The following is a 27015-nucleotide window of genomic DNA, read 5'->3' as shown; positions in this document are numbered from 1 at the left end:
CCCTCCTTGCATGCTAGTTGGGAGACGGCCAGACGGGAGTGGACGACGTTTCTTTTAGATAAATCCAAGCATCGGTTATTGTTCTCCAAGCACTTTCTATACTCACAGGTGGAGATTGGGGGTAGTTATCTCGCCTTCCTATCTAGGGAAGAGAGGGGTAGTATTTCTGTCCGACAGGTGTGTGATCCCCGGAGTGTTATGAAGTACTCGTGCCCTGATATTACTGAAGTATTTTTTGATTACTACTCTTCGCTGTACGGGTCTAAAGTGTCTTATACAATGGATCAACTGAGAGACTATCATCTCTCCCATATACAATTGCCCCAACTGTCTCCGGAATCTGTAAAATATTTGGATTCCCCGTTCACCACTAAGGAATTAGAGGCTGCTATAGCATCGTTCCCCAATAATAAGGCTCCCGGGTGTGACGGAATACCCATTGAATTGTACAAACGGTTTAAAGAATTCTATACTCCTTATTTGGTTGAGCTATTTAACACTTTGTTTGAATACGGTTCTTTGCCCCCCTCGATGTCTGAGGCTATAATAATAGTAATTCTTAAGCCAGGTAAGGACCCCACCTCCCCGGATCTCCCTATTATCTACAGATGTAAAAATTTTGGTTAAAATTTTACCTGTTCATTTAAATAAAGTTGTTACATCCAGAGGCAGAACTCTGGGAGGCAACAGTCAGCTGCCACCGGGCTCCTGCTTTGAAGGGGGGCACCTCTCCTTCTGTTCCGTGTGTTCAGCGACATTAATCAATTAAGTTAATTGACAAAAGCCGGTATCTCTTCCGTAGACGACTTCCCCACTAGTCACTGCACCTTACAAATCACACCCTCTTTATTATAGATATACTGGAAGCAGACACCTTACTGATGAAGCTATTTGCTCCTATAAAGGAAACGTGAGAATTCTAACTATATAAAGTTATTTCTCTGACAATTACACGTAACTTCATATAGTTAGAATTCTCATACTTCCAATGCAAGAGCAGATATCTCCATCAGTAAGGTGCATGCTACCAGTGTAATAGGTTGTGGGTTCTAATCCTGGATATGACACTTGCAAATTAATTGTCAGAGAAATAATCAGCATTGTGAGTGACTGAGCAGATCTATGTAGTGTGTGGTTGGACCCCTACATAGATCTGCCTAGTTGCAACAGTTTTGTAGTGGCTTCATATAGTTAGAATTAGAGATGAGCGGGTTCGGTTTTACTCTGTGTTACTCGGATCTCAAAACGGCATCTTATTGGCTCACGGATGATATATAGGGGGGGGACACACCAATATTTTTCTTGCCTCCGGGCAACTGGGATAAACTTACACCACTGGTTACATCTATTGTCCACTGTGACCAAACGGGTTTTATGCCGGGGAAGTCTACAGTACAGAACCTCCGAAGACTCTTTTGCCATCTGCAGAGAGGGGACCAGTCCGAGTCGGGGTCAGTGGTGGTGTCCCTGGATGCTGCCAAGGCCTTTGACTCGGTAGAATGGGGGTACCTGTTGGGACGTGCTTCATAAATTTGCGTTCGGTCCTAAATTTGTTCGGTGGGTCCAGTTGCTCTATTCTTCCCCAGCTGCCAATGTTTCAGTCAATGGTCATGTGTCACGACCCTTTTCACTGGAGAGGGGTACGAGGCAGGTCTGCCCATTCTCTCCGGCCCTGTTTGCCCTTGCCATTGAACCGCTAGCTAGTTGCATACGTATGTCCCTGGACATTGTAGGCATTAAGGTTGGGAGGCATGTTGATACTATTGCACTATATGCTGACGATATGCTTTTATTTCTTAATGATTCTGAGAATTCGTTACTCACTATGTTGCAGTTTAGTTAATCATTTTGGAACTTATTCTGGTTTACAGATAAACTGGAACAAGTCCAATATCTACCCCATATCTGGTGTTCTCCCTGATGTGACGGACTCCTCTTGCCCGCTGCAGTGGACCCTCCAGTTTAAATATTTGGGGATTTGGATCTCTCCTTGTCCGCAGGACTATGTTGCGCTAAATGTGGAGCCTGTGACACGTAATTTTAAAAAGAAGGCTCACCTGTGGAAGAAGCTTCTTCTCACTGTGATGGGCCGTATTAATTTATTTAAAATGTCTAGTCAAGGAGGGCGTGGCCTGGAGGCTGAATCGAAAGGCAGCACATATTCAGAGCTCTGCAGAAACTGAGGTGATTTGCCCTCAAAAAACACTCTCTGCCTCAGAAGACCCCTCCAAACTTGTTCCCCCTGACGGAGGGAACACTCATCGGTGGTGGGATAGTGCTGCGGAATCGGGGAGCCGGTTTACCGGCTCCTGCGGGTTGCGGCCTACCCACCACTCCGAAGCCGGGGCCTAAATTTTGGATGGTCCAGCGGCGGGCCGTACGGAACCTCAGCCCCATACCTACAGTGTTCTCCAGCGCCCTGGAGTGGATCCCCTGGGAGCTGACACACGCTTCCCCAGACTGACGCTGCATCAGAGGTGGCAGAGGAGAAGGGGAATCGGCCGGAGCGCAGACGCCGGGGACCCGGAGCTCCGGGAGCGGCGGCCATTTTGGTTTTCGGACCCTGAGGCAGAGCGGCGGACCCGGGACCCGGCGGCCTTTAATACACCCTGAGGTGAGCTGCTCCCCCAACACATCATCCCCCCCACCGTTACCCGCGCTCGACGCCAGCTGGAGGCTGCTGCGGGACACTCCGTGCTGAACGCCGGAGGGGAACGCGGCAACGCAGCACCACAGCACCTACACCTGCTGCCTCGTCACTGGCGCTTGGCGTTGGGGCCCCTACAACCCTCGACCCTCCTCCGATCTGACCTGCCGGGTGGCCCTCGACCCGCGGACCCCACCTGGTCACTGGGGTGCCCCATTCATCTATTCTCACGGATGCTGGCGTCTGCCCTCCCCCCCCCCCTGCTTTTGGGCACAACTGGGCTAAACAGGATGCCATCTTCTCGCACCACAGGGGCTCTATATATGCTCTAATGCCCCCCCAGCATTAAACTTTCATATAACCTGCTGAAGTTTTCTGATATTACCCCACTGTGCTGGATTTCTCTGTACTACAATCTACAAAGCCCGAGGGCGCCATCTCCTGGCCTCTGTCGGCGATCACATCTGCATTACACTCCAGTCTTCTATGATACCACCTAGCAGGTAAATGTGCTGCTGAAGGCCTGTGGGAGCGACCCTGGGGGTCTTCTTCATGTGAATTCTCCACTTCTGCTTCATGATGGATCGCTAACTATTTATGCTATTACTCAGCTCGGCCCTGTGACCTCTCTTAGTTCCGGGACTGTCACACACCATGCCTAAGTCCAAATCCAAGTCCAAGAAAACGACGTCTTCTGCGGAAATTTCCTCATTTATTTCTAAGATGAAGTCTAGTTCCACTAAATTACCGGCCGTCCCTACTCCCGCCCCGGTTTCAGATTCTGAGGAAGACTCATCTGCCCCAGACCCTTCCATGAAAGATTGCATTTCCTCCATCCTGGCGGAGATGAAATCGCTGAAACAGGCTTTTCACTCGGAGATCCATAAAGCCATCTCCGGGCTCAAGGCGGAGATATCTGATCTTGGGACCCGCACTAATGACGTTGAACAGAAAATTGACGAAGTCATCTCCTTCCAGCAGGAACTGGAACACTCAGTCCACGTTATGCAGGAAGATATCTATCTGCTCCAAGACCAACAGGAAGACGCAGATAATCGCGCACGACGTAATAACTTGCGTATTAAATACATTCCGGAATCGGTGGAACCAACACAACTGGAAGATTTCCTCCTCAGATTCTTCCAACACCTGCTCCCGGACGTCCCACGTGAGCAGTTCCTCCTGGACAGGGCTCACCGGTCCTTGCGCCAAAAACCCTCAACTTCGTCTCCCCCAAGAGACGTAGTTCTACGGTGTCACTACTTCAAAACCAAAGATAAAATTCTAACAGCGGCCCGGAATAGAGACCTGTGTCTGTTCGATTCGCATAAGCTAATGGTGTTTCAGGACTTATCCCCTACCACTCTTAAGAGACGCTTCGACCTGCGGGAGTACACCCAAATCCTCAGGGACAACCAAATCCGCTACAGATGGGGTTACCCTTTTGCCCTCATCGTACAACTAGATGGGAAGAGACTGCTAGCACGCTCTAAGGAGGAGGCTCATCGGCTTCTTTTGAAACTTAACCTTTCTCCCCCGGAGTCCGATAAACCTGACTCCCCACGGGATGCACCAGCTCTTCAACGCACACCAGTCTCACCCCTCCCGCAGCGAGCACCTCGACGCCTGTGGCTGACAGTCCCGGCAAAAACCTCTGCGAGAAATGACCCTCCGTGAACATTTCTTCACAGCTGCACTGACGGGTTATTACATGTCATTTATATTGTTATGCATATTAGTTTAGAGGTTTACGGGTTCCTTTTTTCTACTGTGTTCATTTCACTGATTATATGCTCTTTTTGCTCATAAGATTCAAAAATGGTTCACTACGGCTATCTGATGTTATGTCCCCCTGGGTCGCCCCCCCCCCCCCCACTTGATTGCTTGGTGGGCCCCTTGATACTCAAAGCCATACCCCCCACCGAGCCATTATAGTCAGTTTTGAGCATAGGGGAGAACTCCTCTCCCTTAATACCCCATACGGGAGCTCAAACATTCGGACCCGTACGATCCGTACAATGGGTCATTGGCTCGGTACGTTATACATGTTCATTTTATTTCATTTTACATTGTTCTTTATGTTTCTATCCTCCTTTTTTCCTTTTCTTTCTCTATTTCTCACTCTTCTTCTTCCCCTCGTTCCCCAGGGAGATCATCTATGGGCTCTTAGGGCCATTGGAGTTTTACTTCCACCTGTACTGTCATGTCTGTTAACGTAATATCCTATAATGTGAAGGGTCTCAATAGTCCCCAAAAGAGGACCAAATTATTTATTTTTTTGAAACAGGTGGGGGGAGATCTGGTGTTCCTCCAGGAGACGCATTTCAAAGGTACTTCCCACCCTGAACTACGTTCTAGACGCCATCCTGTCGCCATACATGCCTGTGATCGCTCCCAGAAGAAAAGAGGGGTGGCCATATTGATCCCCGCCCATTTACACTTAGAATCAGAAAAAATCATTAGGGACAAACGCGGAAGATTTCTCATAATAGTAGGCAAGCTTAATAATGTCCCCATCACCTTGGTCAATATTTATGCCCCTAATGTTAATCAAGCCTCTTTTTTCGCCTCTTTAGACTCCAAAATTGCTCAGTATAGGAAAGGCGATATTTTAATGGCAGGAGATTTCAATACTATACTCCATCATAGTCTTGATCGTTCTAGCTCCCTACCAACATCCCAGTCCAATACACATACTCGCAACTCCAGAGCCCTGCAGTCCCTACTTAAACATCACTTACTATTCGATTCCTGGAGGGTTGTCGACCCTTTAGTTAAAGATTACACATTCTTCTCCCCAGTGCATAATCTATACACTAGAATTGATATGATTATGGTGGGTAGAGACCTCACCTCTCGAATCCAGAAGTGCTGTATTCATCCAATTACGTGGTCCGACCACGCCCCGATTTCCCTATCCCTGTCTGGGCTGGCTCGCACTCTTCCCCCCCCCCCTCTTGGTCCCTTAATGATGCCCTTCTTCAACAGTCCGATGTGCCGCAGCAAATTACTCAGGCATTAAATGATTATTTTAATGAGAACCAAACCCCTGGTATATCGGACATGACCTTGTGGGAGGCGCATAAAGCGGTCCTTAGAGGCCATTTTATTCAGATCATGGCCAGGCTCACCAAACAACGCTCCCAAAAGATCTTGGAGTTGACTGATCAACTCCACCATCTGGAGGAGGTTCACAAATCTTCTCTAAACCCGGCCGACTTAGACAAGCTAATTAAAATTAGGGGTGAACTCAATTTGCTGTTATCTCATAAGACTGAACAATGTCTTAGACGCCTTAACCAGATTTATTATGAAAAAGGGGATAAAGCAGATAAAATTCTGGCTAGGAAGTTGAGGGCTCAAATCTCCTCAAAAAATATCTTATCTATTCGCACCAAACAGGGAACACTAACTCATGACCCTGATCGCATTCTGGGTGAATTTGAGGAATTTTATAAGCTATTGTATAACTCGGAAGCGGTCCCTTCATCTTCTTCACTGAGATTTAATGAGGGGATCGAATCCCTTTTAGATAAGTGTAACCTACCATCACTGAGCAATGCGACAGTCTCTCAGTTAGGCTCAGAGATAACTGTAGAGGAATTAGATAATGCACTCAAAACTCAGAAATCTGGTAAAGCCCCTGGCCCTGACGGGATGTCAATTATGTATTACAAGAAATTTAAAGGGATCCTATTACCCCATCTCTGTAGGCTCTTTAATGGTTTTCTTAGAGGTAACCCACTGTCGTCCCGGGCACTAGAGGCTCGGATAGTTTTAATTCATAAACCTGGGAAGGATCCCAACTCCTGTGCTAGTTACCGCCCCATCTCATTACTAAATAACGACATTAAAATCTTTGCCAAAATTCTTGCCTTGAGACTAAATTCAGTTCTCCCGCACTTGATTCATGCTGACCAGGTGGGCTTCGTCCCAGGCCGACAAGCTAGGGATAACACCCGCAGAACCATTGATTTGGTCCATCTGATCAACAAAGCTAAATTGCCCTCTGTCCTTCTCTCGCTTGATGCAGAGAAGGCTTTTGATAAAATACTTTGGCCCTTCATGTTCGCCACTTTGCGTAGGTTTGGCCTGGGAGGAAGCCTACTCCAGGGTATTCAGGCACTCTACTCCAACCCCTCTGCCAGGGTTCGGGTTAATGGTAAAGACTCGCACCTCTTCCACATCAATAACGGTACACGTCAGGGGTGTCCCTTGTCTCCGTTAATTTTTGCTATGACCATCGAACCCCTGGCGTGTATGGTTAGGGCTAATCCCGATATTAAGGGTATCACTGTCGGCGACGAGGAGTTCAAATTGTCATTATTTGCAGACGATGTTCTATTAACTCTGTCTTCCCCCAACATTTCTATCCCCAACCTATTTAAAACCCTATCGTCATACTCTCATTATTCAGGATATCGTATTAATTATTCCAAATCGGAGGCCCTCACCTTGCATCTTAGTGAGGATACCAGATCTCTCCTAGCTGTTAACTTTAATTTTGCTTGGCGCTCCAAGAAAATTAAATACTTAGGCGTGTTCATCGCGAACTCCTACGACTCTCTATACTCTGAGAATTTTCCAGCCTTATTTAAGTGCATAGAGTCGGACCTCCAGGCATGGAACAAGCAGATTATAGCCTGGTTTGGACGGATAGTCTCAGTAAAGATGAACATCCTACCCAGGCTCTTATATCTGATCCAAACAATTCCAGTACGCATCCCCGCTGAGGCTCTTTGCCGAATGCAGAGACTCTTCTTAAAATTTATATGGTCTGGTAAGCCTCCTAGAATTAGGACCTCTACTCTGGTACGTGACCCACTAGCTGGAGGCAGAGGTTTGCCGGACATCCGTAAATACTACCATGCAACCCACCTGAGCCAGGCAGTCGCCTGGTTTTCCCCAACGCCCCACCTACCCTGGATTCGTATCGAACGTTTAGCGGCTGGGGTCTCCACTTTGGTTTCCCTACTTACGCCGACCAAATCAATAAAATGTCTAGTCAACCCAGGTATCTATATGTGCTGCAACATTCTCCTGCGTACATACCTAAAAAAGTTTTTTCCTCTATTGACAGCGTATTGAACTCTTTTGTTTGGCGAGGCAGGCGCCTAGGGTGGCTATGAAGACCCTGGTTAAGTCCAAGTTAGATGGAGGTCTTGGCCTCTCTAATTTGAGACTATACTACTTGGCCTCTCAGCTGGTTTACCTTTCTTGTTGGCTACTGGATGCAGGTGGGGACACATTGTTGGGTGAAGTCTCCTCTCTCTCTACTTAATTTTTTGCTATCTGGCTCTACTCTCTTTGTGTTACGTTCACTGTACTTGGTACTCCTGGAACTGGGTGGATGAGAACCAAGTACAGGAACATAATGCTGCAATAGATATGGAGCTCTGTAGCACCCCCAAGGATCCCTAACTCCGTTGTCTCACCCTCGTTGTCAGCCTACCTGTCATGACTGTGATTTTGTGAACCCGGTGTTAGTGCAGTCTGTGCGGGCAACTGGGGAACTATGTGAATATTAGGCTGGTCTGTAGGAATCAGTGAGAAGAAGGAGCAATCCCTGACCGGGGATCGAACCCGGGCCTCGCAGAGGAAGCCGTATCCTGACCACTGGATCACTAGGGACTTTGATAGCAGGATGAATGTATAGGTGAGACTGTACTGGATATAGTGTCACAGGAGTAGGTGCTTATGTACTCGAGGTTACTGGGAAGATGGTAAGATGGACTGGTTACTGGTGAGACTGGGATGCAACTGTAATGCGTGCTGGTACCGGATATAACTGGAAACGCAACTGAAAGTAGGACGATGACTGTGGCTATAACTCTAATACGAGGCTGAAGAACCCTGCGGCTGTGACGGTAGAACACTGCAGCTGTGGTTTCCAGTTGAGACTGTGGAACACTGCACCGTGCCTTTAAGATGAAACACTGCAACTGTGCATTTAAGTGGAGACTGCGGAACACTGGCCCTCATTCCGAGTTGTTCGCTCGGTATTTTTCATCGCATCGCAGTGAAAATCCGCTTAGTACGCATGCGCAATGTTCGCACTGCGACTGCGCCAAGTAACTTTACTATGAAGATAGTATTTTTACTCACGGCTTTTTCTTCGCTCCGGCGATCGTAATGTGATTGACAGGAAATGGGTGTTACTGGGCGGAAACACGGCGTTTCAGGGGCGTGTGGCTGAAAACGCTACCGTTTCCGGAAAAAACGCAGGAGTGGCCGGGGAAACGGTGGGAGTGCCTGGGCGAACGCTGGGTGTGTTTGTGACGTCAACCAGGAACGACAAGCACAGAAATGATCGCACAGGCAGAGTAAGTCTGGAGCTACTCTGAAACTGCTAAGTAGTTAGTAATCGCAATATTGCGAATACATCGGTCGCAATTTTAAGAAGCTAAGATTCACTCCCAGTAGGCGGCGGCTTAGCGTGTGTAACTCTGCTAAATTCGCCTTGCGACCGATCAACTCGGAATGAGGGCCACTGTACTGTGCCTTTAAGATGAAACACTGCAACTGTGCCTTTAAGTGGAGATGGTGGAGTATTGTACTGGATATCAATGGCAACACAAATGTAATCCAAACTGGATAACAAAGAAACAGAGTTTTTACAGGAACCAAAGTACAAGGGTTACCTTTAGGGAGCTCAGCTTCAAAGCTCACACAGAGCTGTCTGTGACACGAGGAACTGGCCCAGTTTCCAACTCAGTCTCCCGACTTATACTTCCTGGTCCTTGGTGATTGGTGAGCAGTGTTAGGTGATGCAGAGAGTCTCAGGCTGGCAGAGGATTGGACAGTTCTGGGTCAGGTGAACAGTCACTGTCATGTGAGTATTCTAGCATAGGCTGTGATGTGGAGTGAGGCCTAGCAGGCCGAGAGAACACTGAAGCCTGAACTTCTGCAAAACATAGGATGCTGGCTTTTAGGCCTAAACTTCAGATTGCTGAGTTCAGACTCACACAGGAGATCACCACAGGTGGAGCTCGTTAACTATTACCTTCCAGGCAGAGAACTCAGGAAACTCATGGTATTGGCCAGCTGTTTATCCCAGTGAGCAGAAAGATGCAGGATCCAAGACAGAGATGGCAGAGGTAAGTCACCAAATATGAAAACTACAGTCAGGATTGTGACAGTATGCCTGTGTGACTATGGTTTCTTGGGCCCACGGCAGCCACGTTTGAAGGGCGGATTATGTCTGCCCAGCTCCGATGCCCCCCGGTCTTAGTTAGAGACAAGGCGTAGACTGAGACGGGGCGATGACAAGGGGAACCTTTAACTAGAGAAGAAAGTACCCAGTTAGGGGTGCTACAGAACTTAAATAAAGTATGTGCAGTACAGCCACCAAAACAAAAACTACAACAAAGGCAGTGCTGCCCACACCACACCGCTGTGTTCCGGTGAGGACAGCACACGCAGAACCCTCTGCAGAAAATCCAAAGCAAAAGCAACAGGCAGCTATGGCCTAGGCCGAGGGACGCGGCAAAGCCGCTACTCACGAAACCGGTACAAATACTGGCAAAAGGACAGGAACCCCCAAAGTAGCTGACACAGGCTCTCAGGACCGGAGGACAGGCAGAATTCCAAACGACAGACCAGTGGACACCAAGAAGCAGGATACTGGATCAGACACAGGCAAAGCCACAGGACCCCTGGACAGTAATGCTTCAAGGCAGGATACTGGATCAGACACAGGCAAAGCCACAGGACTCCTGGACAGGAATGCTTCAAGGCAGGGAGCAGCTAGACAGAAGCTATCACCGGCGTCTGTGTCAGGCAGTGAGGGAGAATATAACAAAGAATTCCTCCAATCACAGCATGGACCCTAATTAATTATGTCATGCAGCTGCCCTGCTGCACGACTCCAAACTGACAGGTGCAATTAACAGACAGGTGAGGCTAAACACATGGAAACAGGCTGCAATAACACAGACTCACCACCGGCGGCCAACAAGAATCTTCTAAACCAGAGCAAAGGAAATCCTGGCCTGCAAGAGAACTAGAACATGAACAGGAATGAACCACTGCTTGTGGTTCATAACAGTACCCTCTCCTTAAGTGTGGACACTGGACACCCCACAAAAGCCAAGGGAACAGAAACAGAAGTAAAACATAAAATACATAACCAAAATGCAAAACAGGAATGAGCCACTGCCGTTGCTCATAACACTTTGGTCTTCCCCCTATTCTTAGACAGGCTCTTCTGGTCTGGCGATTGGCGCACACCTTTTTTGACTGGCAAGACACTGATACTGATACACCTCTGTGGTTTAATGCCTCTTATAGGGAGCTTCTGCCCCTATCCTCGGATACTTTATGGCGGCGGATGGGAGTTACAACATTTGCTCAGCTTTATGATAATGGTATTCTTAAATCATTTGAGCGGCTACGTGGCGACTATGCTGTTGCTAATACTGCTTTTTTTCACTACCTCCAGCTGCGTCATGCACTGCAGGCGCAGCTGGGTACGGCCCCCTTAACTATATCGGTGTCTCCAGTCAGGAAACTGCTCCTTTCGTTGGGGTCCAGGGGACACATATCTCTGATTTATGCCGCATTGAATGTGCAGGTTAATTGTCATCTGTTTGACCCCTTGAAACTTAAATGGGAAGGTAATATTGGTGATCTCTCCGATGAACAATGGATACAGATTTTGAGATCCATTCGTTATACTACCCCGTGTGTTCGGTATCGGCAGGTATATTTTTATAACTTACATAGAACATATCGTACCCCAGTAATGTTGTATAGTGCACATATTTGCTCTGATACCTGCTGTCCGAAGTGCAATGGGGAGGGTGCTGACTTTTGGCACCTATTATGGTCATGCCCAAGGTTGGCACCATTTTGGGCTGCAGTTTGGAATGATATTGTCCTTACAGAACCATCATTGCCAGTAATGAACTCTAGATTGTGTCTGTTCGGGTTAGACCTTGAAGAGACGCATTCTCTGGTTATATATCGTTATGTACTATGCTTAACCACTCTGGCAAAAGTCTTAATAGCCAGAAAATGGTTCTCCCCTGAATTACCCAATATATCTCATTGGCGGGCTCTGGTCAACGAGGTTTCTGGCCATGAACGAGCAATGTTTAGATCTAGTGACATGCTGGTTAAATACTGTAATAAATGGGATAGATGGAATACGTCAGCCCTTGGAGTGGGTGGGACGTGATGAAAAGGGAAAGGTATCCTGTGTAATGTATATTGTAGCTAATGCGGAAGGTGATATTATGCCTGTTTGCTCTGGGGCGGTGCGGGAAGCATGGAGGCTTTAGAAATGACTCCTTATTGTTGTATTGACTATATATGTATGCGATATGTTGCCTGCTACATGTCATATCTTGTTTAACAGATATACTGTAAATCCAATGTCATTGATGTTTTTGATATACTATTTTTGTGCTTGACCTGTTTGTTGAGCTAGGTTTAGCTGCTGTATGTTTTTTTGTTTGTATATGTAAAACACTATCAATAAAAAATTACTGAATTTAAAAAAAAAATGGACTGGAACATCTTGGGAGTCTTCTTCCGGTTTTTGTCAGATTTTCATCAGTGTGAAGCTCCATTAGCGAATAGTAAGCCTAATGCAGCAATCCAAGTGTTACCCTTAGAAGATAGTGATTTGCTTACCAAATTACATCTGCAGAGGGCCCCCGGAAAGAAGTGGGTGAGAGAAAGTGTTAATGCTTCAACCTTCACCACCCAAATCTCTTTGTCCTTGTTAACTGGTCACATGGAGTAGGAGGAAAAAAATAAGAATTTACTCACCGGTAATTCTATTTCTCGTAGTCCGTAGTGGATGCTGGGGACTCCGTAAGGACCATGGGGAATAGACGGGCTCCGCAGGAGACTGGGCACTCTAAAGAAAGATTTAGGTCTACCTGGTGTGCACTGGCTCCTCCCCCTATGACCCTCCTCCAAGCCTCAGTTAGGACACTGTGCCCGGAAGAGCTGACACAATAAGGAAGGATTTTGAAACCCGGGTAAGACTCATACCAGCCACACCAATCACACCATATAACTCGTGATAGGAACCCCGGTTAACAGTATGATAACAATGGAGCCTCTGAACAGATGGCTCGCAATAACAACCCGATTTTTGTAACAATAACTATTCACAAGTATTGCAGACAATCCGCACTTGGGATGGGCGCCCAGCATCCACTACGGACTACGAGAAATAGAATTACCGGTGAGTAAATTCTCATTTTTTCTGACGTCCTAGTGGATGCTGGGGACTCCGTAAGGACCATGGGGATTATACCAAAGCTCCCAAAACGGGCGGGAGAGTGCGGATGACTCTGCAGCACCGAATGAGAGAACTCCAGGTCCTCCTTGGCCAGGGTATCAAATTTATAAAATTTGGAAACGTGTTTGCCCCTGACCAAGTAGCAGCTCGGCAAAGTTGTAAAGCCGAGACCCCTCGGGCAGCCGCCCAAGATGAGCCCACCTTCCTTGTGGAATGGGCTTTTACAGATTTAGGCTGAATGCGCCAGCTGAATAGTGCTACAAATCCAGCGCGCGATAGTCTGCTGAGAAGCAGGTGCACCTAGCTTGATGGGTGCATATAGATAAACAGCGAGTCAGTTTTCCTGACTCCAGCCGTCCTGGAAACATAAATTTTCAGGGCCCTGACTACGTCCAGAAACATGGACTCCTCCAAGTCCCTAGTAGCCGCAGGCACCACAATAGGTTGGTTCAAGTGAAAAGCTGATACCACCTTCGGGAGAAACTGAGGACGAGTCCTCAACTCTGCCCTATCCATATGGAAAATCAGATAGGGGCTTTTACAGGACAAAGCCGCCAATTCTGATACATGTCTGGCCGAAGCCAGAGCCAACAACATAACCACTTTCCACGCAAGATATTTTAGCTCCACAGTCTGAAGTGGCTCAAACCAATGTGATTTTAGACACTCCAAAACCACATTGAGATCCCAAGGTGCCACTGGGGGCACAAAAGGAGGCTGAATATGCAGAACTCCCTTGAAAAAAGTCTGAACTTCAGGCAGTGAAGCCAGTTCTCTCTGGAAGAAAATCGACAGGGCCGAGATCTGGACTTTAATGGACCCCAATTTGAGGCCCAAAGTCACACCTGCTTGCAGGAAATGTAGGAATCGACCCAGTTGAAATTCCTCTGTTGGGGCCTTCTTGGCCTCACACCAAGCAACATATTTCCGCCAAATGCGGTGATAATGTTTTGCGGTGACATCCTTCCTGGCTTTGATCAGGGTAGGGATGACTTCCTCCGGAATGCCTTTTTCCTTTAGGATCCGGCGTTCAACCGCCATGCCGTCAAACGCAGCCGCGGTAAGTCTTGGAACAGGCAGGGTCCCTGCTGCAGCAGGTCTTGTCTGAGCGGCAGAGGCCAAGGGTCCTCTGCAAGCATCTCTTGAAGTTCCGGGTACCAAGCTCTTCTTGGCCTATCCGGAGCCACGAGAATAGTTCTCACTCCTCGCCTTCTTATTATTCTCAGTACCTTGTGTATGAGAGGCAGAGGAGGAAATACATAAACCGACTGGTACACCCACGGTGGTACTAGAGCGTCCACAGCGATCGTCTGAGGGTCCTTTGACCTGGCGCAATACCTTTTTAGCTTTTTGTTGAGGCGGGACACCATCATGTCCACCTGTGGTTTTTCCCAACGGTTTACCAGCATTCGGAAAACTTCTGGATGAAGTCCCCATTCTCCCGGGTGGAGGACGTGCCTGCTGAGGAAGTCTGCTTCCCAGTTGTCCACTCCCGGAATGAATACTGCTGTCAGTGCTAACACATGATTATCTGCCCATCTGAGAATCCTTGTGGCTTCTGGCATTGCCCTCCTGCTTCTTGTGCCGCCCTGTCTGTTTACATGGGCGACCGCCGTGATGTCTGACTGGATCAGCACCGTCCGGTTCTGAAGCAGGGGTCTTGCTTGGCTTAGGGCATTGTAAATGGCCCTTAGCTCCAGAATATTTATGTGAAGTGAAATCTCCTGATTTGACCACAGTCCTTGGAAATTTCTTCCCTGTGTGACTGCCCCCCAGCCCCGAAGGCTGGCATCCGTGGTCACCAGGACCCAGTCCTGTATTCCGAATCTGCGGCCCTCTAGTAGATGAGCCCTCTGCAGCCACCACAGCAGCGACACCCTGGTTCTTGCCGACAGGGTTATCCGCTGTTGCATCTGGAGATGGGACCCGGACCATTTGTCCAACATGTTCCACTGGAAAGTCCTTGCGTGGAACCTTCCGAATGGAATTGCCTCGTACGAAGCTACCATTTTTCCCAGGACTCGTGTGCATTGATGTACCGACACCTGTCCCGGTTTTAGGATGTCTCTGACTACAGATGACAACTCCTCAGCTTTTTCCACTGGAAGAAACACTCTTTTCTGGTCTGTGTCCAGAATCATTCCCAGGAACAGAAGACGCGTCGTCGGGACCAGCTGTGACTTTGGAATATTGAGAATCCAGCCGTGCTGTTGTAGCACTTCCCGAGAAAGTGCTACCCCCACTACCAACTGTTCTTTGGACCTCGCCTTTATCAGGAGATCGTCCAAGTACGGGATAATTGAAACTCCTTTCTTGCGAAGGAGTATCATCATTTCGGCCATTACCTTGGTAAAGACCCTTGGTGCCGTGGACAACCCAAACGGCAGCGTCTGGAACTGATAGTGACAGTCCTGTACCACAAATCTGAGGTACTCCTGGTGAGGAGGGTAAATGGAGACATGTAGGTACGCATCCTTGATGTCCAGGGAGACCATGTAATCCCCCTCGTCCAGGCTCGCAATAACCGCCCTGAGCGATTCCATCTTGAACTTGAACCTTTTGCTATAAGTGTTCAAGGATTTTAAATTGAAGATGGGTCTCACCGAACCGTCCGGTTTCGGTACCACAAACATTGTGGAATAGTAACCCTTTCCTTGCTGAAGGAGGGGCACCTTGACAATCACTTGCTGTGAATACAGTTTTTGAATCGCCACCAACACTGCCTCCCTGGCAGAGGGAGTTGCCGGTAAGGCAGATTTTAGGAAACGGCGGGGGGGAGACCATGCTTCCTCACACACCTCATTTAATTTCTCAGATGCAGGAAAAACTACTGGTAGTTTTTTCTCACCAAACATAATACCCTTTTATGTGGTACCTGGGGTATTATCCTAAATGTGTAATACATTTTTCATTGCCTCAATCATGTAACGGGTGGACCTATTTGGAGGGTACACTAGTCTCATCGTCGTCGACACTGGAGTCGGTACCCGTGTCGACCGCTGTCTGCCATCTGAGGTAGCGGGCGTTTTAGAGCCCCCGATGACATTTGAGACGCTGGAACAGGCACAAGCTGAGTAGCCGGCTGTTCTATGTCGACAACCTTTTGTGTAAGGAGTTGACACTTTACGTAATTCCTTCCATACGTCCAACCACACAGGTGTCGACCCCGCAGGGGGTGACATCACATTCACAGGCATTTGCTCCGCCTCCACATCATTTTCCTCCTCATACATGTCGACATAACAGTACCGACACACAGCAGACACACAGGGAATGCTCTTACAGAGGACAGGACCCCACAAAGCCCTTTGGGGAGACAGAGGGAGAGTATGCCAGCACACACCAGAGCGCTATATATCACAGGGATATCACCTATAAAACGTGTTTTCCCCTTATAGCTGCATAATATAGTTATACTGCGCCTAATTTGTGCCCCCCCTCTCTTTTTAATCCTTTTCTGTAGTGCAGGACTGCAGGGGAGAGCCAGGGAGCGATCCCTCCAGCGGAGCTGAGGGAAATGGCGCCAGTGTGCTGAGGGAGATGGCTCCGCCCCTTTTTTGGCGGGCTTTCTCCCGCTATTGTAAAAGTTCTGGCAGGGGTTAATAAACACTTATATAGCCCCAGGGGCTATATATGGTGTCAGTTCGCCAGCCAAGGTGTTAATATTGCTGCTCAGGGCGCCCCCCCCCCAGCGCCCTGCACCCATCAGTGACCGCAGTGTGTGGTGTGCATGAGGAGCAATGGCGCACAGCTGCAGTGCTGTGCGCTACCTTGGAGAAGACAGAAGTCTTCAGCCGCCGATTTTCCGGACCACCTTCTTGCTTCTGGCTCTGTAAGGGGGACGGCGGCGCGGCTTCGGGAACGGACGACGAGGTCGGGTCCTGTGTTCGATCCCTCTGGAGCTAATGGTGTCCAGTAGCCTAAGAAGCCCAAGCTACCACCACTTAGGTAGGTTCGCTTCTTCTCCCCTTAGTCCCTCGGTGCAGTGAGCCTGTTGCCAGCAGGTCTCACTGAAAATAAAAAACCTAACATATACTTTCTTCCTAGGAGCTCAGGAGAGCCCCTAGTGTGCATCCAGCTCGGCCGGGCACAGAAATCTAACTGAGGCTTGGAGGAGGGTCATAGGGGGAGGAGCCAGTGCACACCAGGTAGACCTAAATCTTTCTTTAGAGTGCCCAGTCTCCTGCGGAGCCCGTCTATTCCCCATGGTCCTTACGGAGTCCCCAGCAGCCACTAGGACGTCAGAGAAATTAAGTAACAAGTGACTACTGCCCAAGCAACCAATTATCCTTGCCAATACCACAAGGGTCCTAAAGTATTGTCTGGTCCGACATTTCTCCCCACAATTTGTGTTCCCGAAATAGAGGTATCACTGTAGGTTATAACCATTCAGGCTAGTAGCATCTCCTAGAAGAACCACTGACGCATCAGGAAATTGGCTCAGTTTTCCAGCTATAGCCCAACAAAATTTCTGGGTCATCACTGAAAACAAAATGTTTTCACTGGTTACTAAAGTTTTCCTGTTGAGTTCTGTATCTACTTTGTGTCTTAGAGGTGCTATTTACTCCAGTTGATTGCTTATTGCATCGGTTGTGAATACCTGATGCACTAAATAAATACAGTACATGTATTTCTTCATTTAACTGTTTGGGGTGGAATTTTCACCCATGCAACAGTATCACTAAAACTGAATCTGGGAATTGACTTTTGTTTGACGATCCAAATAGGAGATTAGATTAGCCAAAGAGACATTCCAAGATCAGGACTGGGGAAGGTAGGTCAATCAAGATCACAAGTCAAGGTCAGAATTGGAGAAACCAGAAAAGTCAAGGTCATTAGCTGATTTCCAGAGTTGGAGAAAACAGAGTAACCAGATGGTTAAAAGTTCAGTAACAGAATAACAAACAGTTGCAAAGACAAATCCATTACACAACTATGTACTAACACTGCATGCACAGAAATACAACACCTAGATTCAGTAGAAAAAAATGGCCCACCATCCTACGGTATTGAGACAAGTAAGTTAGATGTTGTTATACTTATGTACACAAATAATAGCAGTTATTTTTTTTATCTGCAAAGAAATATGTTGCACAGAGTCCACTCAGGTCCTTATTATAGCTTCCAAAGCAAGTTCTTGTCCTTAATATAGATGTTTAGTCCTGCCTCCTCTGGTTTGAGCCTTACCACAGGTTCATTGGACACATGTAAAAGACAGAAAATGAGGGGCGTTGCGCCCTGGTGCAGGTGAGTATAAAAGTATCAATGATTTAATGACAAAGTAAAAGGTTCACATACATCTAAGAAAGAAGTCATCAGCCTCACGCTCCTCCTGCGATACCTCCGGATGGCTCACAGTGTAAACGCTGTATGGCTGGTAGCAGCAGCGGCTCCGGTTCCATGTCTCCTTCTAGCAGAATGCTTGTCTGCAGTGTATTAAAGTATTTCCTGGCCTCGGATCTCCACTCTCCACAGACACAGACTATGACTTCTGTCAGCTTCAGTCCACAAGACACGCCCAACCGGTTTAATCTAAGTCTAACAACGAAACCGGTTGGGTGTGACCTGTGGACTGAAGCTGACAGATGTCAAAGTCTGTGTTGTGGAGAGTGGAGATCTAAGGCCAGGAAATGCTTTAATACACTGCAGACAAGCGTTCTGCTAGAAGGAGACCTAGAGCCAGAGCCGCTGCTGCTACCAGCCATACAGCGTTTACACTGTGAGCCATCCGGAGGTATCGCAGGAGGAGCGTGAGGCTGATGATTTCTTTCTTAAGGCCCGTACACACTGGTCGATCTATCGGCCGTTCTCTTGAACAGCCGTTATAGCGCGGGACCGTCGGCCAGTGTGTACGGCCGATACGTCTGTGAACTCCGTCGTTCACAGACGTATCGCGTCGGCCGCGCAGCACTGCCGACGGCCAATATATCTACCGATATATTGGCGCGTCGCTGTGTGTGTACGGGGCGGTCGGCCGACCGCCCGTACACATGCTGCGGCGGCCTGCGGTGATTGACAGCTGAACTGGGCGGGCGTGTGTACACGCCCGCCCAGTTCATGACGTCAGTCCCCGACGGATCGAACAGTGTGTATGCTGAACACACTGCTCGATCCGTCCATAGATATATCTGCAGATCAATTGATCTGCAGATATATCTGTTAGTGTGTACCCACCTTAAGATGTATGTGAACCTTTTACTTTATCATTAAATCATTGATACTTTTATACTTACCTGGTGCGCCCCTCATTTTCTGTTTATTTATTTTTTGCAAATGTAATAAGAATCAGAACGTACTGTGGGAGAAAGTAGGGGTCAATGTTAAATCTTGCATTGCTGGAAAAGTAACTTTCAATTCTTGAAAGAGATTTCAATGATGAATCAATGTTCTACAAAAGAAAAACAAACAATTATAATTGTTGAATCAGTTTTTTCATTTAAACACATGTCGTGATAAATTACAGAAAATGGTCCTAATTCAGTGATACACGCAAATCCCATCTCTGCTACGGCTTTGTATGCAGTGGATCTGAGAAGGTATGAAAATGTCGCAACCTCCATCTTTTGAAAAGAGGTGCCTACCGCAGAGTTTCAAATCAGCCACTTGCACACAGAGACGCAGCATCGAATGCACCTTGGTCGCTCCATTGGATGTCTGTGCAACCCTATGGTCGTGCACAGGGGCGGATTGGGATTAAAAACCAAACCCGGGAAATGTATGGAAACAGCCCTAATGGGGGGGGGGGGGTCTGTTGAGGGGGTGGAGTCTGTCAAGTGGGAGGGATTACTGCTCAGAAGGACTGATCACAGGCAGGAATTTAAAGTGCGCACCGCAGACGCGCAGCAAAATTTTAGGGGCTCATGGAGAAGGGGTGTGGCCACATATTAGTGCCAATTCACATTACACCACACAGTAATGCTGCTTATGCAGATTGCACCAGGTAGAACCTCCTATACACACTGCGCCAGGTAGAGCACACTATACATATTGCACCAGATAGAGCACGTCCACACTTTGCACCAGGTAGAGCATGGTATACACTTTGCGCCAGTCAGAGCACATTATACACATTGCACCAGGCAGAGCACATTATACGCATTGCACCAGGCAGAGCACATTATACACATTGCACCAGGCAGAGCACATTATACACATTGCACCAGGTAGAGCACGTTATACAGGGTGGTCTTCTGTTTGCCGGCGGTCGGGCTCCCGGCGCTCAGTATACCGGCGCCGGGAGCCCGACAGCCGGCATACCGACAATTATTTTCCCTCGTGGGGGTCCACGGCCCCCATAGAGGGAGAATAAAATAGTGTGGCGCGCGTAGCGCGCCACCGTGCCCGTAGCGTGGCGAGCGCAGCGAGCCCGCAAGGGGCTCATTTGCGCTCGCCAAGCTGTCGGTAAGCCGGCGGTCGGGCTCCCGGCGCCGGGATGCTGGTCGCCGGGAGCCCGACCGCCGGCCACCCGTAGTGAACCCCGTTATACACTATGCGTCAGGCAGAGCACGTTGTACACTTATACATATATATATACATATATATACATATATATATATATATATATATATATATAACTGCAGCAGAGCACAAATATATACATATATATGCATTGTAAACAGGACTACTACTATAAACTATATATCAGGCATACACACTACTGCAGTATATCTTTGGGACATTTACTCACTGACTATCACATTCAGAATTGGCGGCTGCTGGCTCCTGCGTCTGCCTTGGCAGCTGCGGCTGCAGACTGGAGGCGGACATGCGGCTGGAGGCAGACCCAAGAATGGAGCCGTCAGTTGTGACTGACGGCCCTGTCCTGCAAGGGGAGGCTGGTTTGGCTGCTGCGGCTGCACATGCACAGCAGCTCCGCTGGCGGACATTTTTTATCTACATTTCAGTAAACGTTGCCGTGATCAGAGCGGATTTCCAATTGCAGCAGCTGTCTGGCAAGTAGGTGACGGCAGGCCACTGAGGGGATGACCAGACCGGCCAAACTGAATCTGGTCCGGCGTCCCAGCATGCCAATCTGGGGGTGATATGGTGACACAAACACTTGCGCCTGAGTAGTGACATGGGGAAACATACACAGGCATGGGGGGGGGAGCATGGTGACACACACTAAGGGGGTTTTGACAAACACATACAGGGTCCTAGGGGGGAGGACATGGTGACGCTCACTGTGCCTGGGGGATGGGGACATGATAACATAATGTGGCTTTAGGTGTGAATAGTGACATACTTACACTGGGTCACTAGGGTTGTAGGTGCATGGTGGCATACACTCTTGAGTAGGGGGAGCTTTCATGCCCTTCCCCCTCATGCATTTTTTTTTCATTGTTCCACAGCTTGGTAAAATTGGGGGCGGGCAGGGCAATCCATTACTACCGGAGCCCACCTCCTCTCTCCGTTTGCAATGCAGCTTCCGCTTCGCCCACACCACTCCCCCCTCATGCAGGCACCAATAACCAAGCGGTTAATGCATACAACAGTTTTAGTGATCGGGCCGCATCATGTATCTCCCCCGCAGTGGTCTCCAGTACACAAGGGTGCCACGGCACACACTTTGAGAACCGATGGCACCAGGCTTGAGGCTGGGCTAGAGGCAGGGCTGGAGGTGTAGCCATCAGCGTTGACATTATGCCCCGGGCTCTGAAAAGGCTTACAGGGGAGCTGCTGCTGCTGCACATGTACAGCAGCTCTCCGGTGGCCATTTTTCTTTGGGCTTTCAGTTCGCGGTGCCTGATCGGAGCTCAGCTCCGAACGTGGCAGTCGGCCTTGCATGGGGGATGATAGCAGCCACTGAAGGGACGACCGGACCAGTTTACCGGAATCTGGGCTAGCATCCCGGCGGACCAATCCGCCGTTGGTGACGCAGAATGTCCTTCAGATCTATGACCCCAGGAGCAGTACAACTGGGTACAAGAATGCATTAGCTGGCTGTGCCACACCCGCACCCCCACCCAAAGTGGATTATAGCGCAATTCTTGTTGATTTTTTTCATGTTTGTCAAGGTTTAGGTTGCTGTTGCTAACTTTATATTCTTAAGTAGGTAACTTGTAGGTAGAAATTACGTACTTATGTACGTGTTTACTCAGTGCTTTTTTTGTGGTGGGGTACCAGCACATTTGGTCTAATTTTTAATTCTTAAAATGAGTTCCAGAAACAAGTAGAAATCAGCTACATTAGTTCCGAAATTACTAAAATGAGCATCTGCACACTCACCAGAATATAGGAGCTACTATAAGTCTCATACCAACTTGTAACTGTAGGTATCACCACCTTTTGCATTATAAAAAACACACTATATTTATGTAGGTATATTAAGTAGAGATGAGCGGGTTCGGTTTCTCTGAAACCGAACCCGCACGAACTTCATGTTTTTTTCACGGGTCCGAGCAGACTCGGATCCTCCCGCCTTGCTCGGTTAACCCGAGCGCGCCCGAACGTCATCATGACGCTGTCGGATTCTCGCGAGACTCGGATTCTATATAAGGAGCCGCGCGTCGCCGCCATTTTCACACGTGCATTGAGATTGATAGGGAGAGGACGTGGCTGGCGTCCTCTCCATTAGAAATTAGATTAGAAGAGAGAGAGAGATTGTGCAGAGTCAGACAGAGTTTACCACAGTGACCAGTGCAGTTGTTGTTAGTTAACTTTTATTTATTTTAATATAATATATCCGTTCTCTGCTATATCCGTTCTCTGCCTGAAAAAAAACGATACACAGCAGCAGCCAGTCACACAGTGTGACTCAGTCTGTGTGCACTCAGCTCAGCCCAGTGTGCTGCACATCAATGTATAAAAGGCAAAGCTTATAATAATTGTGGGGGAGACTGGGGAGCACTGCAGGTTGTTATAGCAGGAGCCCCCAGGAGTACATAATATTATATTAATTTAAAATTAAACAGTGCACACTTTTGCTGCAGGAGTGCCACTGCCAGTGTGACTAGTGGTGACCAGTGCCTGACCACCAGTATAGTAGTATATTGTTGTATGTATTGTATACTATCTCTTTATCAACCAGTCTATATTAGCAGCAGACACAGTACAGTGCGGTAGTTCACGGCTGTGGCTACCTCTGTGTCGGCAGTCGGAACTCGGCAGGCAGTCCGTCCATCCATAATTGTATTACAATATATACCACCTAACCGTGGTATTTTTTTTTCTTTCTTTATACCGTCGTCATAGTGTCATACTAGTTGTTACGAGTATACTACTATCTCTTTATCAACCAGTGTACAGTGCGGTAGTTCACGGCTGTGGCTACCTCTGTGTCGGCAGTCGGCAGGCAGTCCGTCCATCCATAATTGTATTATTATTATAATATATACCACCTAACCGTGGTTTTTTTTTCATTCTTTATACCGTCATAGTGTCATACTAGTTGTTACGAGTATACTACTATCTCTTTATCAACCAGTGTACAGTGCGGTAGTTCACGGCTGTGGCTACCTCTGTGTCGGCAGTCGGCAGGCAGTCCGTCCATCCATAATTGTATTATTATTATAATATATACCACCTAACCGTGGTTTTTTTTTCATTCTTTATACCGTCGTCATAGTGTCATACTAGTTGTTACGAGTATACTACTATCTCTTTATCAACCAGTGTACAGTGCGGTAGTTCACGGCTGTGGCTACCTCTGTGTCGGCAGTCGGCAGGCAGTCCGTCCATCCATAATTGTATTATTATTATAATATATACCACCTAACCGTGGTTTTTTTTTCATTCTTTATACCGTCGTCATAGTGTCATACTAGTTGTTACGAGTATACTACTATCTCTTTATCAACCAGTGTACAGTGCGGTAGTTCACGGCTGTGGCTACCTCTGTGTCGGCAGTCGGCAGGCAGTCCGTCCATCCATAATTGTATTATTATTATAATATATACCACCTAACCGTGGTTTTTTTTTCATTCTTTATACCGTCGTCATAGTGTCATACTAGTTGTTACGAGTATACTACTATCTCTTTATCAACCAGTGTACAGTGCGGTAGTTCACGGCTGTGGCTACCTCTGTGTCGGCAGTCGGCAGGCAGTCCGTCCATCCATAATTGTATTATTATTATAATATATACCACCTAACTGTGGTATTTTTTTTTCTTTCTTTATACCGTCGTCATAGTGTCATACTAGTTGTTACGAGTATACTACTATCTCTTTATCAACCAGTGTACAGTGCGGTAGTTCACGGCTGTGGCTACCTCTGTGTCGGCAGTCGGCAGGCAGTCCGTCCATCCATAATTGTATTATTATTATAATATATACCACCTAACCGTGGTTTTTTTTTCATTCTTTATACCGTCGTCATAGTGTCATACTAGTTGTTACGAGTATACTACTATCTCTTTATCAACCAGTGTACAGTGCGGTAGTTCACGGCTGTGGCTACCTCTGTGTCGGCAGTCGCAGGCAGTCCGTCCATCCATAATTGTATTATTATTATAATATATACCACCTAACCGTGGTTTTTTTTTCATTCTTTATACCGTCGTCATAGTGTCATACTAGTTGTTACGAGTATACTACTATCTCTTTATCAACCAGTGTACAGTGCGGTAGTTCACGGCTGTGGCTACCTCTGTGTCGGCAGTCGGCAGGCAGTCCGTCCATCCATAATTGTATTATTATTATAATATATACCACCTAACTGTGGTATTTTTTTTTCTTTCTTTATACCGTCGTCATAGTGTCATACTAGTTGTTACGAGTATACTACTATCTCTTTATCAACCAGTGTACAGTGCGGTAGTTCACGGCTGTGGCTACCTCTGTGTCGGCAGTCGGCAGGCAGTCCGTCCATCCATAATTGTATTATTATTATAATATATACCACCTAACCGTGGTTTTTTTTTCATTCTTTATACCGTCGTCATAGTGTCATACTAGTTGTTACGAGTATACTACTATCTCTTTATCAACCAGTGTACAGTGCGGTAGTTCACGGCTGTGGCTACCTCTGTGTCGGCAGTCGGCAGGCAGTCCGTCCATCCATAATTGTATTATTATTATAATATATACCACCTAACTGTGGTATTTTTTTTTCTTTCTTTATACCGTCGTCATAGTGTCATACTAGTTGTTACGAGTATACTACTATCTCTTTATCAACCAGTGTACAGTGCGGTAGTTCACGGCTGTGGCTACCTCTGTGTCGGCAGTCGGCAGGCAGTCCGTCCATCCATAATTGTATTATTATTATAATATATACCACCTAACCGTGGTTTTTTTATACCACCTAACCGTGGCAGTCCGTCCATAATTGTATACTAGTATCCAATCCATCCATCTCCATTGTTTACCTGAGGTGCCTTTTAGTTCTGCCTATAAAATATGGAGAACAAAAAAGTTGAGGTTCCAAAATTAGGGAAAGATCAAGATCCACTTCCACCTCGTGCTGAAGCTGCTGCCACTAGTCATGGCCGAGACGATGAAATGCCAGCAACGTCGTCTGCCAAGGCCGATGCCCAATGTCATAGTACAGAGCATGTCAAATCCAAAACACCAAATATCAGAAAAAAAAGGACTCCAAAACCTAAACTAAAATTGTCGGAGGAGAAGCGTAAACTTGCCAATATGCCATTTACCACACGGAGTGGCAAGGAACGGCTGAGGCCCTGGCCTATGTTCATGGCTAGTGGTTCAGCTTCACATGAGGATGGAAGCACTCAGCCTCTCGCTAGAAAAATGAAACGACTCAAGCTGGCAAAAGCACAGCAAAGAACTGTGCGTTCTTCGAAATCCCAAATCCACAAGGAGAGTCCAATTGTGTCGGTTGCGATGCCTGACCTTCCCAACACTGGATGTGAAGAGCATGCGCCTTCCACCATTTGCACGCCCCCTGCAAGTGCTGGAAGGAGCACCCGCAGTCCAGTTCCTGATAGTGAGATTGAAGATGTCAGTGTTGAAGTCCACCAGGATGAGGAGGATATGGGTGTTGCTGGCGCTGGGGAGGAAATTGACAAGGAGGATTCTGATGGTGAGGTGGTTTGTTTAAGTCAGGCACCCGGGGAGACACCTGTTGTCCGTGGGACGAATATGGCCGTTGACATGCCAGGTGAAAATACCAAAAAAATCAGCTCTTCGGTGTGGAGGTATTTCACCAGAAATGCGGACAACAGGTGTCAAGCCGTGTGTTCCCTTTGTCAAGCTGTAATAAGTAGGGGTAAGGACGTTAACCACCTCGGAACATCCTCCCTTATACGTCACCTGCAGCGCATTCATAATAAGTCAGTGACAAGTTCAAAAACTTTGGGTGACAGCGGAAGCACTCCACTGACCAGTAAATCCCTTCCTCTTGTAACCAAGCTCACGCAAACCACCCCACCAACTCCCTCAGTGTCAATTTCCTCCTTCCCCAGGAATGCCAATAGTCCTGCAGGCCATGTCACTGGCAATTCTGACGATTCCTCTCCTGCCTGGGATTCCTCCGATGCATCCTTGCGTGTAACGCCTACTGCTGCTGGCGCTGCTGTTGTTGCTGCTGGGAGTCGATGGTCATCCCAGAGAGGAAGTCGTAAGACCACTTTTACTACTTCCACCAAGCAATTGACTGTCCAACAGTCATTTGCGAGGAAGATTAAATATCACAGCAGTCATCCTACTGCAAAGCGGATAACTGAGGCCTTGACATCCTGGGTGGTGAGAAACGTGGTTCCGGTATCCATCATTACTGCAGAGCCAACTAAAGACTTGTTGGAGGTACTGTGTCCCCGGTACCAAATACCATCTAGGTTCCATTTCTCTAGGGTTGCGATACCGAAAATGTACACAGACCTCAGAAAAAGAGTCACCAGTGTCCTAAAAAATGCAGCTGTACCCAATGTCCACTTAACCACGGACATGTGGACAAGTGGAGCAGGGCAGGGTCAGGACTATATGACTGTGACAGCCCACTGGGTAGATGTATGGACTCCCGCCGCAAGAACAGCAGCGGCGGCACCAGTAGCAGCATCTCGCAAACGCCAACTCGTTCCTAGGCAGGCTACGCTTTGTATCACCGGTTTCCAGAATACGCACACAGCTGAAAACCTCTTACGGCAACTGAGGAAGATCATCGCGGAATGGCTTACCCCAATTGGACTCTCCTGTGGATTTGTGGCATC

At 47.7% G+C, this 27015-nt stretch overlaps 1 protein-coding gene across 2 annotated transcripts in view; it reads right to left on the bottom strand.

Moving 5' to 3' along the window:
• Nucleotides 1-27015, bottom strand: part of LOC134927206 (uncharacterized) — a 605974-nt gene that overhangs the window by 404304 nt on the left and 174655 nt on the right. For both annotated transcript variants that reach the window (XM_063921361.1, XM_063921370.1), the window contains exon 6: nucleotides 19199-19290. In XM_063921361.1, the coding sequence (XP_063777431.1) occupies nucleotides 19199-19290 (92 nt within the window). The remainder of the gene's footprint in view (nucleotides 1-19198; nucleotides 19291-27015) is intronic.

This window comes from Pseudophryne corroboree, chromosome 1 (genome assembly GCF_028390025.1).
Source record: "Pseudophryne corroboree isolate aPseCor3 chromosome 1, aPseCor3.hap2, whole genome shotgun sequence".
NCBI classification, from domain to species: Eukaryota; Metazoa; Chordata; class Amphibia; order Anura; family Myobatrachidae; genus Pseudophryne; species Pseudophryne corroboree.
Note: the sequence above shows the minus strand (reverse complement) of the source record. Positions and strands in the feature narration are given on the sequence as shown.